This window comes from Echiichthys vipera (genome assembly GCF_963691815.1).
Source record: "Echiichthys vipera genome assembly, chromosome: 9".
Taxonomy (NCBI): Eukaryota; Metazoa; Chordata; class Actinopteri; order Perciformes; family Trachinidae; genus Echiichthys; species Echiichthys vipera.
Genome location: NC_139834.1, coordinates 17,431,703 through 17,449,642, shown reverse-complemented (window position 1 = coordinate 17,449,642; position 17,940 = coordinate 17,431,703). Strand labels below are relative to the sequence as shown.

The 17,940-nt window shown below is 41.1% G+C and overlaps 1 protein-coding gene across 1 annotated transcript; it reads left to right on the top strand.

Moving 5' to 3' along the window:
• The first annotated feature begins 1,540 nt into the window (after positions 1–1,540).
• LOC310951738 (receptor tyrosine-protein kinase erbB-3-like) lies at positions 1,541–17,413 on the top strand. Its single transcript, XM_083920129.1, has 28 exons — positions 1,541–1,830; positions 4,384–4,538; positions 4,638–4,824; positions 6,180–6,305; positions 6,464–6,526; positions 6,712–6,830; positions 7,806–7,947; positions 8,053–8,166; positions 8,256–8,373; positions 8,450–8,523; positions 9,162–9,252; positions 10,077–10,279; positions 10,449–10,581; positions 10,711–10,804; positions 11,871–12,028; positions 12,123–12,179; positions 12,779–12,920; positions 13,024–13,143; positions 13,268–13,366; positions 13,552–13,737; positions 13,821–13,976; positions 14,109–14,184; positions 14,288–14,434; positions 14,508–14,605; positions 14,685–14,861; positions 14,969–15,040; positions 15,447–15,738; positions 15,889–17,413. The coding sequence occupies exons 1-28, from the start codon at positions 1,752–1,754 to the stop codon at positions 16,794–16,796; spliced, it is 4,386 nt and encodes a 1,461-aa protein (XP_083776255.1). The 5' UTR covers positions 1,541–1,751; the 3' UTR covers positions 16,797–17,413.
• Positions 17,414–17,940: the final 527 nt, after the last annotated feature.

The following is a 17,940-nucleotide window of genomic DNA, read 5'->3' as shown; positions in this document are numbered from 1 at the left end:
TCCACCTCCCACAGGCCTTGCAGCAGCTCTGATATCTGATCCTCAGACTCTGTCTCCTCCTGCTGGACAGAAAACTGGTAGAGGACAGTTCAACTTAATAGTACAGGCTGATCCATGGATAATTAATATATACTTAAACCATGTTACAAAGAATGCTTTATTTATTATACTTTTTTATTCTTTTATTTGATGGTTTAGTGAAGAATTCAGACGGATTAAAGGTCCCGTATTATAAAAAGTGAGTTTTATTTTATTATAAAGCAGGTCGAGGTGCTATATAAATACTGTGAAAGTATTATACTGCTCAATCCACAAAAAATACTCACAGCCCGTATTCAGAAACTGTGTTTCTCCTGCCGTCAGGACTTACGTACGGTTGTGATGTCACAACTATACTATACAGTATACACTAGAAAGTGTTGCTACAGTCATTCCCCTGCTGCAATGACAGAGATGCCGAGAGCACAGATGCAGAAGACCCAGAACCACTTACAAACATTAAAACATGTAAACATGTTCTATTGTAGTAGAAACCAAAATACAAGTATGAACCTGCAAATGAGAATGATATGGGGCCTTTAAAATGAATCATTTTCATTGAAAACACTGTAGATAACAATGATTATTGAATAGTCTCACTGTTATTCATGTTCCCTTTGTTTGGAAGTGAGGATACTTCCAAACAAACAGCCACTGTTCAGCTATCTCTTTCTCATACAAAATAAGATTAACAGTACATATGTCAGAGTCACTTACTGATATCCATCCATTAGTGAGTCGTCCCCTTTTCACTCGCAGCTTCGTCTTCAGGAATCTCGCCTGCTCTGAGACCATTTTCTCAAATTAAGCATGTTCTTGTTTTGGGTTCAGAAGTCACTTGACCGTCTGACAATGTGCCCCATTGTGACTGGCTGCTCTGTACGCATCAAAGAGGTGATTAACCAGTTGACAGGGCTGTGGGGACAATACTGCTCTTTACAGGGGGAAACACTGCAGCCACTCACAGCATTGGGTTGCTGACTGGGAGACCACAGCACTGCTTCCACATACAGCAGCTGACAACATGAAACCAAAATAACTGCACACACATAAAGGGACATATAGAGGGCACGGTGTTCACACTGATGCATGTGCAAAATGTTTAGATAAAGCATTTGTTTGCCATGTTATTAAAAGTATCATTATTATTTATATACAAATCAGTCAATTTGACATAATAAAGTGCATTAATTAAAATGTTATTCAGATCTATGTTTTCTATATGGGCCTCATTCAGGCTATTTGTTGAGATGTATTTTTTATTTATTGAGACAAACTGTAATGTTCCGCCTTAATCTCCCAGGATTTTACCCGTTTGGATGCTCAGTGCAATAATTGAGGCAGCAGGATCGTAAAAAAATGACGGACCGACCTCTGATTGGTGAATACATCGGGCGCTTGGCCAATCACATGTCCCTCTCTGGGAGGGGCAAACCAGCGTCAAAATAAACTGCCACTTGTTCGTTGTTTTCAGTTTTGCAATTGGCGCGATTAATCTGCTCTTACAACTATGTTTTGTGCGAAGTTTTTAAGAAGGAGTTGCATTTCTCCATCACTTTGACTACATGATATTGCTTTCTCTCTCTCTCTCCTTCCAGAGACAGAGCGTGGAGCGTTTTTTTGGCCTACATCCATACTTTCTTAAACAACACTGGCTCCTCGGCGGACTACTTAAATCTGTGTGACATGATAAAATCTCACTCGACATCAACATGATCCAGTGGCGAGTCATTGTACTGTGTGTGACATTATCATGGAGGCTACAAACAGCATCATCCCAAACCCATGAAGGTAGGGACATTTATAATTTCATATCAGAATCCGTGTCTGGTCTGCTTTAATAATTATTTTCAATGTCCTTATTCATAATAAGTGACTTTAAGTGAATTATTTGTTTTTATTTTTCCTGCTTGAATTCACCTGTTGGTAATTACTCTGCAGAATTTAAACGTCAGAGCTTTTTAATATGCAAGTATATTTTGTGGAACATAATATAATATGATAATTAACATGGATGCAATCTTAACGTTAGAGGTTAAGATGGCTACAGTTTATATCCGCCCTCATCTCTTCTTGCCTTTGTCTCAGATCACACAGTATTTACTGTGCTCCTCTCGTTTAGAGCTTTTTCACTGTTATTAGGCTACTGGGCTCTAATCAAGGCTCTTAACTTAGCTGTTTATCACCACTTTATATACTGCTAGTGATGAAGCAGCATTACAGTAATACCCTGGTGGAGACCAAATATCCTGCATGGCAATGTCCCCAGTGCTAAAAAGCTATTGAGGACAGCTGGTCCTGTTCATGTTGATATGTACAACAGGACGATTTAGTTGTTTGGATTATGCATGTTGGTTTTGTGCATGCACAGGAGTATTAGTTGCCCTGATAGTCAGAATTATCATGCAACTCTGTCAAATAAGCTGCCACCTTTATTGTATTCAATATGTCTACTCAAGACACTCATGCATATGAGTGAGTGCAATGTTCTATAAAGACACACACAACATGCCTCAAAGGTTGTTTATGGAGGTGATGTTCTGCATGTTCCCAATGAAGGCAGGAAATGTGACTTGTGTTGACGGCTGCAGGTGCCTAATCTCTGCACATAATAGGCCAGCAGCACAATTTTTGTTGGTCAGTACGAGATGGTGTGCATGTCTCCTTCCGTTCACGATATTTCCCTTCCCTCTGCCAGAAAGTCCTACTCACACACAGTCCATTGTCTGTTGGTATGATCTCAGCAACGCAGACCCTCATACACACACTAACACACACACACATACATACATACGCACATGCACACACACAGAAGCACTGTCTGTCACTGCATCACTCTTCAGTCACTAGGACACACTGTCCACATTTATAGCTTTATCACAATGAAGAACTTTGTCTGAGAAAAGCCCCTCTCCCTCGACCCTCGGCCTCCACTCCATCAGCCCCAGGCCTGGACTTCTCCATGAACCAGGGTTACAGCCTGCCTGTTTTACTGTGCTTTACATCAAACTCTCCAGCCAACACAGCAGCACACACGCAGTATTAGGAAGACTTACCGAGCACATAAATACTGCACATACATGCACATATTCTTTATTTAATCACCTTTAAAGGGCCATTCTTTTTTTAATTTTAGCTCCTTTGCCAATCATTTTCAACTTAATGTTATGATTTAGGTCATTTTTTGTCCTTCCATTCAAAGCTGCCATTGTTTTCCATTCATTTCTGTACGGTAAAGTGGTGCTGATGAGGTACCCATCCATAGTCAGTGTGTAACCTACAGTTGATGGCGGTCTGACTCGGCACGCCCCCACTGGACACTTTAACTGCACACTACCTCCTGCACTACTTGTTTATGTCTGTTTCCATGTAAGCACCGTCAAATCAAGGCAAATTCCTTGTAATGCTAATCACTTGGCAATAAACCTAATTCTGATTCTGATTCTGATTTTGGAGAAGCAGGCAGGAGTCCTGACACAAATGCTGGTCCACCTAAAAAAGTCCATATCAATGTATTTGTATGCTATAAAAGATTTTCCCAGCCATTATACTCTTGTTAAAGCCACCACACTCCATTGACAAAAACTACATTTAAACTTGTTAGTGTTGTTAGTTTCTAACTTTTTAAAATACCAAATTCACATGAAAACACAAACAAACTAACCGACTGAGGCCGCGGGTGACCAGCAGCTCCCAAGTTCTGTGAGGTAGAATTACTGTTTTTGTGAATGGAGTCTGGTGGATTTGATGGGAGCATAGAGTGGCTTCAGTAAACGTAAACAGGGATGTCTTGTGACAAAGTAAATCCATGAAAATATTCTAAATAAAGCGTACACTGATTTATAGGTAGGTAAAATACAGTATTCTAAGTTACTGCGCCCATTGCTTAGCATCTGTGTAGCTTCCATGTCAGTACTAATGTCTGCTTATCCAAACTGGTAGCGTGCCAACAGCCATCTACTGCAGGTAATACACTGACTATGGATAAGTACCTCATACATCCCAGAAAATCAGAAAATGATACAGACTTGATGTTCACTATGGTGGATTACACAACTCAAAAAAGTTTGATGATTGATTTTCAAGCTTTAAAGAAATTAACAGAAACCAGACAGTCAGGAAAAAAATACATCCGAAAACACAAGGTCAAACACAAGGGCACAGTTTACTAATTAGTTAGCTGTGATGTCAACTGATCTGTAGTAAGTTAAACATGCAAAACCACTGTCATGGTCCTTCAATATGTAGTATAGCAAGTAAAAGTGATTGTCCCACTCTGCACCATTCCCCTAATTCACCCTTCGAGTATCTCTTGTTTTCATCTTCCTTCCCTGTATATGTCAGTGGTGTGTCCCGGTACGCAGAACGGACTGAGCTCCACAGGTTCTCAGGAGATTCAGTACAACCTGATTAAGGACCGGTATGATGGCTGTGAGATCATCATGGGAAACCTGGAGATCACTCAGATTGAGAGTAACTGGGACTTCTCCTTCCTCAAGGTAAAAAAAAATCACTCCCTTCCTCTCCGCCTTGTCCTTAAACTGATTTGTATGTACAAAGCGTAGTACTAAAAGTGTGCTCGTCTTTTTTCCCTCCAGACAATCCGTGAGGTGACTGGCTATGTCCTCATTGCTATGAACCACTTTCAGGAGATTCCTCTGGGGCAACTACGGGTCATCAGAGGAAACAGCCTTTACGAGAGACGTTTTGCTCTCTCTGTCTTCTTTAACTACCCTAAGGATGGCTCCAACGGCCTGCGGCAGCTGGGGCTCGTTAATCTGACAGGTAAAAGACAGTTAAACAGAAGCATGGACAAAAGATGACCTGTATACAAGATGTAAAAGGTACTTTTCTGAGATGAGACACATTGGAAACAGTGAGAACAAAGGCATTTAAAATCACCAAAGCACCCAAAACTAAAGTGCTTTTCTTTTCTGTGCTGTATTCTTTAAAACTGTAGCAGGAACAAAAGAATGGAAATATTTAGGGAAAATCCGTCTCAACTGATTGTAAGCTATTTTTTGATGTCTTCTTAAGTGGTATAAAGACTAGAGGTGTTGAATTATATAAGGAGTATAGGGACTTGCAGTTGTATTCTTTCCCTCCTTCATACCCAAGTCTCTGACATCCTAGAAGAGCAGGTTATCCAACATTTATCTAAAGCCATATTTGGATGGGATTAGTTTAATGTGTGGACGTGGGGTTAGATTTTTTTACCAGGGGTTTTAGTCCCGCCCAAATGCGCCATGTCATTGATTATTCAAGAGAATGTCACTAAAAAATACAACGATTTTAACCTTCTGTAAAACGGTCCAGAAAAAATACCTCACGTAAAACTAGCCCCATCCGAATACGACCCTTTGTAAAACATATGTTGATATACCGATATATCCTGTCTTTACGTATTTCCCACATTTTTTTTAACACGAAGGCGCTTGAAGAAGCACTCATCACTTTTTTTGGATAAACAAATCTTAAGTTTCGTGTTTACTTAATTTTGTGATATCAGAAAGCTACGTAGCACGCACATGGTGACAGGGAGGAGACGCAGTAAATTGATAACTCCACCCACCTCTGGTATATTACAGGGATTTCTTAATCCCGTCTACAGACGTCCTGAGGTAAAACTGTTTTTACCCCTCATCCCCAGATTAAACTAATCCCGTCCAAATATTTTGAATCGTCATAGCAGGAAAAGCACAGGTGTTACTAATAAAATAAAAAATGTCTCACTTCTAATCAAGTGTCTCAGAAAGCCACAGAAAGCCATGCAAAGCATGCAAAATGCCACAACCAGGGCATTGTTGATGTAGCTACAGTATATGTTGTTAAATGATGATGAAATACTAGGGAATAGATCAGTTTTGGGGCTTAATGTACAGTAAGATTCATTTTATGATAAAAAAACATGATGGTGCCACACTTTTTATGACACTTTATAATTGCCCGCCGTGTCTGCACCTAGCAATCAATTGATATGTATCCTAATTTAAAAAAAAAGTATTTATGGGGTTATTTTCCTTCTAGGTCTTTTTGCTTGTACTTCTCCCCTTGTAGGACCCTTCCCTACCGCTGTACACCCTGGAAGTATTTAATATATCATGATCTCTCCCTGCATCGTTTTCACCATCTCTTCACAGAGATTCTGGAGGGAGGAGTGCAGATTATCAACAACAAGTACCTGAGTTATGGCCCCTGGATCTTCTGGCAAGATATTATCAGGGATAATGGTGCTCCTATTGATGTCCAGTACAATGGAGAGAGAGGTAGGTGTCTGGATAGTCCTATTTCACATATCCCCAAATTATCTTGAGATTGTCTTGTAAGTAATGTCTGTCTTTCTCTCTCTCTCTTTCTCTCTCTCTCTCTCTCTCTCTCTCTCTCTCTCTCTGTTTCTCGCTCTCTCTCACTCTCTCTCTCGCAGGCCCATGTCACAAATCATGTGGAGATTACTGCTGGGGGCCAAATGAGAACCAGTGTCAGATCTGTGAGTGTCCAATTGTCTGATTTGTTGATTTTCTCTCTGTGTTTTCTCTCTCCTTCTTCTTCCTCCTTGCTCACTGTCTCTCTTGATAGACTGAAGTATGCAGAGGCAGAGGGAGATGCACACACACACATGATACATGCACATTGGTGACCTCTGTTCAACCCCGTCTCTCCTTTGTGTCTCAGTGACTAAGACGGTGTGCGCTCCGCAGTGTAATGGCCGCTGTTTTGGGACGAGCCCCAGGGACTGCTGTCACATAGAGTGTGCAGCGGGATGTAAAGGCCCTCTGGATGCGGACTGTTTCGTAAGTGCTCTGTGTTTTATAAAAATTAAGAGAAAGGCAGTCTTTACAGACACTATACTGTAGGTTTTTCATTCTTCAGTAACAGAGGAGGTTAAAAAGAAGGCTTTTGGTCCAAGCTGCTTATCATTTAAAGATGTTACAGGTGGATTTTTATCAAATTAGAAACTATGCACACTCTTTTGATTTGGTATTCATCTTCAAGATCCTGGGTGAACAGAACTGAGAGTATACAGCCATGCAAGCATCTGTGAGGCTGTATTAGATTTGCTTTGAGCTAGACGCTAACTTTTAGTACGCTAACATGCTCACAATTATAATTCTAACTTCTAACATGCTGACAGTAAGCAGGTATAATGTCATCCATGTTCACCATCTTAGTTTTAGTATGTTAGCGTGCTTACATTTGCTAATTAGACTGGTGGGAATGTCACAAAAGACAAGTTTTGACCTGATAGCGGCAATACATACTAAGTGAGAGCGCTGCAGTAGGGTTAGGAAATTTTTTCATCATGAATCTGTGCACCAAGTTTTATAGATAGTTGTGAAAAAAATGTTTTCAAAACCAAAAAAAGTTTTCAGTGAAGCTGGAGGAAAAAGTCAGACGATTACCATAATCTGTAACATTCATCCTCTGGGGGCCATGAATGTCTGTACAAGATGTAATGGCTATACAAACTATAATTATTGAGATATTTCAGTCTGGACCAAATTCTGACATTTCTATCCCTTAGAGCCATGCTGCTGCCTTGGCTAAACCTAAAAGCGTATAGTGTTATTTTCAAAAGCAGTTACAGGTAATTTCAACAGACGTGATTTATAGGATTTGAGCGCAAAATGCGAAACATGGTTATAGGTTATTTTCTAGCTGATTTCTACACTTAGTTACCCATAATAGACAACAGCCATGCGTTTGACACAGGGAATGTCAGTTTTCAAATGGATGACTAATTTTTGTGTTTGTGTGCACCTGTGTAGGCATGTCGTCATTTCAACGACTCTGGAGCCTGTGTCCCCCAGTGTCCCCAGACTTTGATCTATAACAAGCAGACGTTTCAAATGGAGACCAACCCTAATGCCAAATATCAGTACGGATCAATCTGTGTCTCCCAGTGTCCCAGTGAGTGGTCTTTGTTTGCATACTTGTGTCAGACCTGATGTGATGCTGAGTCTTAAACATTGCCATTGATTGTTCCTGTCTCTCTGCTTCTCCTTTTTCTCGTAGCCCATTTTGTGGTGGACGGTAGCTCCTGTGTGAGCGTTTGTCCTCCAGATAAGATGGAGGTGGAGAGAGAAGGCCAGAGGCAGTGTGAACTCTGCAGCGGACTCTGCCCGAAAGGTTCACACTTAATAGATACGTTCTACATCTTACACTGAGTTTATCTGTCAGTCATCAAAGCTAATGATGCCGTTTGGTTGTCCCTATAGTGTGTGAAGGCACTGGCGCTGAACACAGACAGACTGTGGACTCCAGCAACATCGACAGTTTCGTCAACTGCACCAAGATCCAGGGCAGCCTTCACTTCCTGGTCACAGGGATTCTTGGGTAATTGTCTAAAGGATGTCAGAGTACAGTGATGTATGGTCAGCTTGCTCATGTTGTGTTTTTTTATTCTTCATAGAGATGACTTTAAAAACATACCGCCCCTGGATGCCAAAAAGCTGGAAGTGTTCCGCACTGTCAGAGAAATTACAGGTAATAGTAGATCATTATGCATGGTAATGGTTTTATATGTTATAGCAGACTTAACTTGAAATTGCAAATATTATAATAAATACTATATACTATACTAATACTATATAAACTATATAATACTTTTATTTTTCACGGCATACCAGTAGGTTTTAAATTGAAATTTAGACATAGCGGACATATTATGCTCATTTTCAGGTTCATACTTTACTTTTGGGTTTCTACTACAACATGTTTACATGCTTAAATGTTAAAAAAAAAACACTTTGTTTTTCTCATTCTGTCTGAATATACCTGTATTCTGTATACAACTGTACACAACTGTACAGAAGTCCTGACGGCTCATTTAAAGGCACAGTTTCTGAATACGGGCTGTGTGCATTTGACTGCCCAATATTCTTGTCAAAGTTTAATTCAGTAACACGGTAATACAGCTGTTTATATATAAAAGAGAGAATGCCTCGGAAACACTACAGCAGAGTGTGGGTTGTTGGTTTTTTATGCTTATTGCATTTGTCCATTTAATAATCTGCAAAACTGTAATTACAGTATATGCAATATCTTATTTATGGCCTAGAAAACAATCAAAACTACCTTTACTGTCTTTATGTTTTAATGTTATCACTGTGTTTTATTGTCAGATATTCTAAACATCCAGTCGTGGCCCAGAGAACTGAGTGATTTGTCTGTTTTCTCGAGTCTCACAACCATTCAAGGGCGGTCGCTTTACAAGTAAGGCTTGTTTACACACACTGATGTGCATGTTTGTTAACATACCAGTTGGAGCCTGCCCAGAGGAAGACAAAAAAATTAACCTGATAAAACCAATTATCTGTCAACAATACACTATTTTATACGGACGGAGCAAATATTTATAAAATGAATCCATTTAGTTAATGTACTTAGATTAAACCTACTTTATATCTCAGGCTGGTTCTGATTCTTCTGTTCTTGCCTAAACTCACATCTATCTGTATAACATGTTAAGTGTGCTGCATAACCACTACCTGTCATCACTGCTTCCTCACACACTGACTGTGTTAACACCACGACGAGCCCCCTGATCATTGTGCTGTCACTCTCTAACCACTCTCTTCTCTCTCTGTGCTTCACAGCTGTGATCAGGTATGGATTGTGTGTGTGTGTGTGTGTGTGTGTGTGTGTGTGTGTGTGTGTGTGTGTGTTTGTGTGTGTGTTTGTGTGTGTGTGTGTGTGTATGTGTGTGTGTGTTCATAACACAGGCTACCTTTGGGAACACAATTCAGACTCAGATTCAGAAGACCAGTTAATTGGAGAGGGCTTGTCAGTGGAGGGTAGGTTACGGTTGAGGGTAGGGTAAGGCAAGTATGGTTAGGGTTAGGGTAAGCCTCCAGGAAATGAATCAATGTACATTTTTTGTCCCTAAAAGTGGCCTAAATAAATGTGTTTGTGTGTTCAAACTGCCGCATTTGATTTGGCTTAACACTAAAACAGTCATATGCAGATACAAACCAACAAAATGTGTTTGTTTTTTTCTTTTCTATTTGTCTGCGTGATCCTCCTCCCTCCAACCAAAGGCGTTTTTCTCTGATGGTGATGCACATCCACAATCTTACCTCACTGGGTCTCCGCTCTCTCCGGGAGATCAGTGATGGCAGTGTGTACATCAGTCAGAATGCCAACCTCTGTTACCACCACACTGTAAACTGGGCACAGCTGTTCAGAGGCCGCAGAGTTCGAGTCAACAACCTCAACAACAACAGGCCACTGACAGAGTGTGGTAAGGCTAGACCGAAAAAAAACCTGTCTATAATCCAAGTGAAATCCAAAGTGTTATGTTTTGTTATTCTTTGAGCTTAACAAACAGTGCTATATAATCAGTCTCCATATTGCTATATGACAAATACTTTGGTTAGAAAGCAACTTTTCTCACACTGTTGTGTCTGCAGTTGCAGAGGGACATGTGTGTGACCCGCTGTGTTCAGACTCAGGTTGCTGGGGCCCGGGGCCCAACCAGTGTGTCTCCTGTAGGAACTACAGCCGAGGCGGCACATGTGTGAGCAGTTGTAATTTCCACACCAGGTCAGTAGATACGTATGAGTTGATATTCTGGTGGTGGTGGTTTGTGTGTTGAATTGATTCATTTTATCTCATCATTAATCTTTATTTATATATATAATATATATGTATAAAAGTGTTTTCTTCCCCCAGTGTTCCAAGGGAATTTGCAGGACCTGATGGCGAGTGTGTCGCCTGTCATCCAGAGTGTAAACCTCAGAGTGGAAAAAACAGCTGTATTGGACTGGTAATCCCTTTCTTAAGAGTTATTTTTAAGATTCTTTCTAAATCTAGTTTTCTTTCTAAATCTATAAATGTTCTCGCCCCACCTTACCTCTGTGAGCTGCTTTATCCCTTCTCCTCAGCTGATCAGCTGCTCCTGGAGGTACGGAGGTCTAAGCAGAAGCTCAGAGGGGATAGTGCTGTTGCCGTTCCGAGATTATGGAACACTCTACCTTCGCACATTAGACAGGCCCCTTTACTGTCCGTTTTTTAAAACTAGTCTTAAAACCCTTCTTTATTCCTTGGCTTTCCGACCCTGCATGAGACTTTGTTCCAGTTTTAATGTTTTTCTGGTTTCTTTAATTGTTTTTAGTGTCTTTTAATGTTTTTTTATGGTTTTTTTTAAAGTACCCTATAAATAAAGTTGAGTTGTGTTCATTGATAGTACATTTTGGCCAACTGCCTTTCGTATGGATTCATGCTTATGTTTGGCTTAATAGTTTTTGCGGAGCATGACTCTACAAATACACCGGTATTGTGTCTTAATGTTTTCTTGATGTGACAGCCATATCTTTATTACAATGCATGATTGTAATTTACACTTGGGACAAGAGGACATGTCACCCTCACACACTCGTTACAGTTTCAGTTTGTTTTACTGTGTCTCCCCAGCTCTGAAACAAAACCCATACCCTTGATACAGTAATATTAACTATACCTAGACATGAGTCACCATTTGCCATCCATCTAAATGAATGAAAGAAATATGATTTGTAGCTCTCAAACAACTTCGAACCTTTGATGCCCTTATGACATCTTCTGCTCACTGTAATCATCTGCAGCAAATCTCAACAAAGTGCTGACAAAGTCGCTGCTTTCTTCCATAGACATTCTTTTATTGACTATCTGCCACTCCTTGCCCAGTATATTAGAAATCATATGCAGTAGCTAATGATTTTAATTATTTCTTCTGTACTGGAATCAATCTGCAGTCCATTGCAGGTAACAATGTCTCCTCATAGAGTTATACATGATCTCACTCTGTCTTGTTTTCTCCCATATTTTTCTGCCTTCCTCTCCTTCTTTGTCAGGGTGCAGACAAGTGTGTGGAGTGTGCCAACCTTCGAGATGGACCTTACTGCATGTACTCTTGTCCCACTGGAGTGAACGATGGACAGAGGGGACTGATCTTCAAATACCCTAACAGGGAGGGGCACTGTGAACCGTGTCACCACAACTGCACACAGGGGTGAGACTGGACTCCAAGTATATGTGTGTACTTCCATCTTTCCATCTGTAGATGTGTAACAATACTGAAATCAATGGCGTTTTAATCTGTTCAGGTGCTCAGGCCCGGGATTCAATGATTGTGTGGAGGCAGCCAGGTTGGCAGTAAACAGGTGAGTGCTTCCCCTTGCTGGTGAATATAAAACACTACTACACTAGTCACTGATACAAGAATAGTGTTGCCAGTTGGTTAGACAAACAGCACAACTCTTTTTGTCTTGAGACATTAACTTAAGTCAGACATTCCATAAAGATACTGAAAATAGAAACTGGAAAAAACAAAGACATAATTCAGATCATAATAAGAAAATTATGCAAAACTTTTTAACATGAATCTCCTTTGCATATGTTATAATACACATATCTCATTTGAGTGCTGACAGCTAGTGTGCTTTTCTATGCCTGTTACCTTTGACGCCACTATTGAAAAGCTGGTGCATCCTATAGAAATCATACACAAAACAAATGACAAAAACAACAAACTTAATGTAAATGCCAGGTACACTGGATACTAAAGCGAAATGGCCAAGGATTTCACAAATAAAATGTTACCCTGTTAGACATCACTTGTTTTGTGCAATATTTCTTATCCACCAATTCTTGCACTTTTTTTGCTTTTGCTAGTATGGTTTATGAATGTAAATCTTTAGCCCTGTTTCTGAAATTGTCCACCTTGTATCGCCACACTAGCATCTCTCTCTTCACCCTGCAGTGCTCAGATCACAGGCATAGCTTTAGGTGTCCCGGCTGGCTTGATTTTCTGCCTGGTGTTGTTTTTCCTGGGTGTGCTGTACCACCGAGGCCAGGCCATCCGGCGCAAAAGAGCCATGAGGAGGTACCTGGAGAGTGGAGAGGTGAGACTTTAGAGACCCATCCAACATCATGAGCTACCTTTGCTTTGACTGTTACATGCATTTGTTTTCAGCGCGAGAGAAAAAGTCATCTCTTTTTTGGCAGAGCTTTGAGCCACTGGGTCCAGGAGAGAAAGGTACCAAGGTCCATGCTCGCATCCTGAGGCCCTCAGAGCTGAAAAAAATCAAAGCCCTTGGCTCAGGAGTTTTTGGCACAGTTCACAAGGTATTTAACAACCTCTTTGTCTTTGTGCATATCCACTGATTATCATAGTATAATATAGTTTTAGTGTGAGATGTACACAAGTTTCACAGACTCATGTGACCTGCTGCTGAACATTGTGTTTAAGGGTTTTTGGACTCCAGTGTTGGAGACAGTGAAGATCCCTGTGGCCATTAAGACCATCCAGGATAGCTCGGGGCGACAGACCTTCACTGAGATCACTGAAGTGAGAATCACAGATTCTTACACTCTTGAAAGAATTAACAACATCACAGAAATAGCATTTAATGTGACATAACATTTCATACAAAATACAAACCAAAGATCCACATAAGTATTATTTGTATAAATTGTCCACAAAAACAAAAGAAAGAAAGTAAACAGTGTTTTTTCAACTTAATCTCTGTGCAGCATATGCTGTCTATGGGTAGCCTGGACCATCCTTACATCGTTAGGCTGCTGGGCATCTGTCCAGGTCCCATTCTGCAACTGGTGACCCAGCTTAGTTCACAGGGCTCTTTAGTGGAGCACATAAGACAGCACAAGGACAGCCTGGACCCCCAGCGCCTGCTCAACTGGTGTGTGCAGATTGCTAAAGTGAGTGCAGCACGAATTACAGACTTTTTGGACCAAGAAAATGTTATGAATAAGATGTCACATTATTTATGCTTGGGTCTCAGGGCATGTACTACCTGGAGGAGCACTGCATGGTCCACAGGAACCTTGCTGCCCGCAACATCCTGCTGAAGAACGACTACCAGGTCCAGATCTCGGACTACGGTGTTGCAGACCTCCTTTATCCCGACGACAAGAAATACGTCTACACTGACACCAAGGTTGCTATGACTTATTGAGTTTGAGATTCACATTGAATTGTTCAGTCACAGTTAAAAGATTTCCCTTGTATTTTCCAGTGATGGAAACAAACCAATGTGTATGGCTTGTCTGCAATTTGTCTCTTAATCCAGACACCCATAAAATGGATGGCACTTGAGAGTATCTTGTTTCGAAGATACACTCATCAAAGTGATGTCTGGAGCTATGGTAAGAGGCTGTGTGTTTGTGCGGGTGTGTATTAAACAGTAAGTATCAATAGAATTTCCTCTTGGGAGCGTTTATATGTGGCGTCTCACTCTTCCCCGGACAGGGGTGACCGTGTGGGAGATGATGTCATTTGGGGCAGAGCCGTATGCATCTGTGCAGCCTCAGGAGGTGCCGGGTCTCCTGGAGAAGGGCGAAAGACTGTCACAGCCCCACATCTGTACTATAGACGTCTACATGGTCATGGTCAAATGTGAGTGTGATAAAATATCACAACCAGAACTCACAAAGATAGGATCTGAAATCTTTTTACTTCTTCTCTTTAGGCTGGATGATTGATGAAAATATAAGGCCGACCTTCAAAGAGCTGGCCAGTGACTTTACTCGCATGGCAAGAGACCCACATAGATATCTTGTCATCAAGGTGAGGCTATCATCCTCATTAATCTTACAGCTGTTTTCTTCGACTTTAAACCCTGTACTATGTTCATGTCATTCTGCAGTTAGAAGGAGAAGAAGCTGCCTCGGTAGAGATCCATCGGAGAGAATCAGAGCGAGGGCTTCTGGAAGCAGATTTGGAAGACCAAGACGAGGAGGGACTGGAGGACGGTTTGACTACCCCTCCTCTCCAACACTCTCCATCTTGGAGTTTGTCTCGATCACGGATTAATTCTTACAGGGTAATGAAATACTCCTTGGATTTGATACTCAGAATCTTTTGGGACCATTGTGACTAGATCAGAGGCAAAGACACCAACACTTAACATTTTTCTGCCTTGATGTGTAGAGTGGTATCTCTCAGGCCGAACCTATTGGATACCTGCCAATGACCCCCAGCCCCGTCGACAGCATCCACCAGGTGATACACACTCACACAAATGCATGCAATCAAGCACATTCCCAACCTGTAATTGCAAAGGTCTATTACAGTGGATATATTTAGTTGCAACTCCTTATTACAACACTTTTTCAATAGCTTTTTCTGCAGATTGAGCGTTTTGAAACTTTCACAGTATTTATATAGCACCTCAGTCTGCTTTATAACCAAAAGATAAATTAAAAATCTCACTTTTACAATATTGGAACTTTAAACTATTATGATCCGGCACTGCCAGAAGGCAATGACCATATATATATATATTTAAAGAAATACCTATGGTCATTACCTCAAGAAGTGAGAGACATTAAACATGTCATTCTTAAAATAATGGGATTCATTTCTATGACCTACAGCATCGGTTGATGTGTTTGCCTTTCTGTCTCAGCTGTGGCTTCAGAGGTCTCGACTGAGCTCAGTGCGGACGCTCCCCGAGAGGTCAGAGCTAAGGGGGAGTGGCAGAGAGGCAGAGCTGCGTGATGAAGGTTTGCGGACCGGCAGTCTTCACAGGGCCAGGTTTGGCTCAGAGAGGGGTACTCCTCGCATATCCATCAGCCGGCACAGGAAACTCTCAACAGCATCAAGTCCATCCTCGTATAAGGTGTGGACGGCAGAGGAAGAGGAGGAGGTGGACCACTATGGCTATGTCCTGGCTGGGCCACCTGTTACTCCAGAGCGAGGTAAATTACCAGCACTAAGATGAAAGCATGCTGACTTATCATATTATTTGCTTGACTAAAAATAGTTGGTCATTTATAACATAAAACAATACATGAACAAAGCTTCATCTCTGATATTCTTCCTTCTACACATTCTGTCATGGCTCACAGTCTGTAGAGTTCCTCATTCTGGGCGAAGAAACTCAAGACTCAAGAACAATCCGTCTCTCATGGTGATCAATCCCTCCCAGGGGTATGAAATCATGAGCAAAGAGTCTGGTGCTCCTCCTTGCTCGACCAGTGGCGTCTTATCACAGTTAGAATCCCTTTCTGTGGCAGTTTGCCATAAAATCTCACCTTTCCCCTCACCAAGCTTCACGCCTGCGTTACCCGTAGAGGACACACCACATGTGGAAACACTCACACCGATCTCAGCTGACAGGAGTAAGCAAGTAGATGAGGATTGTGAGGGAGGTGTTGCAGGGCGAAGAGACTCCACAGAGAAACGTCAGCTCACTGGGGACTCTGATAGCGGGATCAGAGCTGTGGATAACCAAGAAGAGGCAGCTCAAGGGATTGGCAGGTATGAATACATGGATATCAGGCGATCTGACTCTACAGAGGGACAGGATCCTGCATGGGAAAGGCATGGGAGTCAGGCATCTGCAAAGAGTACAGCAGAGACAGAAGAAACAGACCAAACAGTAGAGATGTTGAACAACGAGCTGGAGGAGGAAGAGGAAGAGGAGAATTACCACAACACAAATAAACAACCCGCACTTCAGGGGAATCTGAGCGGTATGGCCATGCCCAGGCCAGATGTGCTCACAGCTGGGGGTGAAACGGTGGAGGAGTACGAGGAGATGACCAGATTTGGAGTGGTACCCAGTGGGTGGGAGCAGGCAGACTACCAGAACCTCCCATTGAAGAGGGGGGCTGTTTCTGAGGAGATGGGCAGTGGCAGGTGTGCAGGGATTGGGGGATACATCAAGGTGTGTGCTGGCAGCAACACATCATTTGACAACCCAGACTACTGGCACAGCAGACTGTTCCTCAAGCCAGATGCTGTACGCACCTAATAATGTGGACTGGGACAGACACATAATAACATTACTTTAGTTCCTGTCATAAATGTTTTGTAAAGTTTTTCCAGCTTTATTTTCTTTGAGTTCCACTATCCGACAAACTTTTAAAGTGATAAAATAAATATGCAGTACATTAATGTTTGTGAAACCAACTGTGAGAGTAGAACCATAAAATAAAGGTTACAGCAGGCTGAACATGTGCTGTTTGCCCATGAACCCCAGAATGTATGGTGAGTGAATTAAAAACAGGCATATAAAGTTGTACCTCACAGCTGTAACTGTGTGTGTTTTTGATTGTTTTGTTGAAACAGTTTGAGTGTCCTGTATAGTGCTCAGCTCGTATGGGCTCACAAGACACTGGGCAGCAACAGCAACAGGGATGGCTACATGTCCAATCCTAACATACAGTTACACAATATCAAAAAGAGAACAATTAAAAAAAATCCCAAAATAAATTTCCATAACAAAAACGTCTTATGGTGTTGAATACAGTCTTCTCTGTCTTTGTATTTGTATTTTTCCATAAATGTGTATAGCCTTACTATGATTGCATCATTGTTACAAGACTTGTATAATTTTAAATGCATGTCACATTTCTTTAGAGCAGTCTTTTTCTACCATGTATTATAATAACTATTATATAAATGAATAAATGCGGTTATTTTGCAAATATCAAATCCCCTGTGTCAGATTTCTGTTGTAAAACAATAAAATAGACCTACCGACTTGGACATTTTAATTCTCTCTCTTTTTTAATGTCTTGTTGCGATATGATTGTTATATATATTTTAACATCCACCTCCATATTACATGTAGTCATATATATATATATATATATATATATATATATATATATATATATAGGGTCATCATCATACATACTGGCACTACTAACAGCAGAAATGAGATGGAGGCATGTGAGCCATCTGTGTCGCACTCGCGCGCGATTTGGTGAGAGGATGATCAGAGATGATCAGAGTACTGAGAGATGAACTTCCGCATTTTCCAGTTGTCGTCCAATGGGCTATTTTTTTCACCACAACTTATTGTGCATTACTTTAAAGGATTTAGCAAGTCCTTTTTTTAAATCTCCTTAAATGGAAGATGTACTAATGCCATTCATTTGATTTGATTTAAA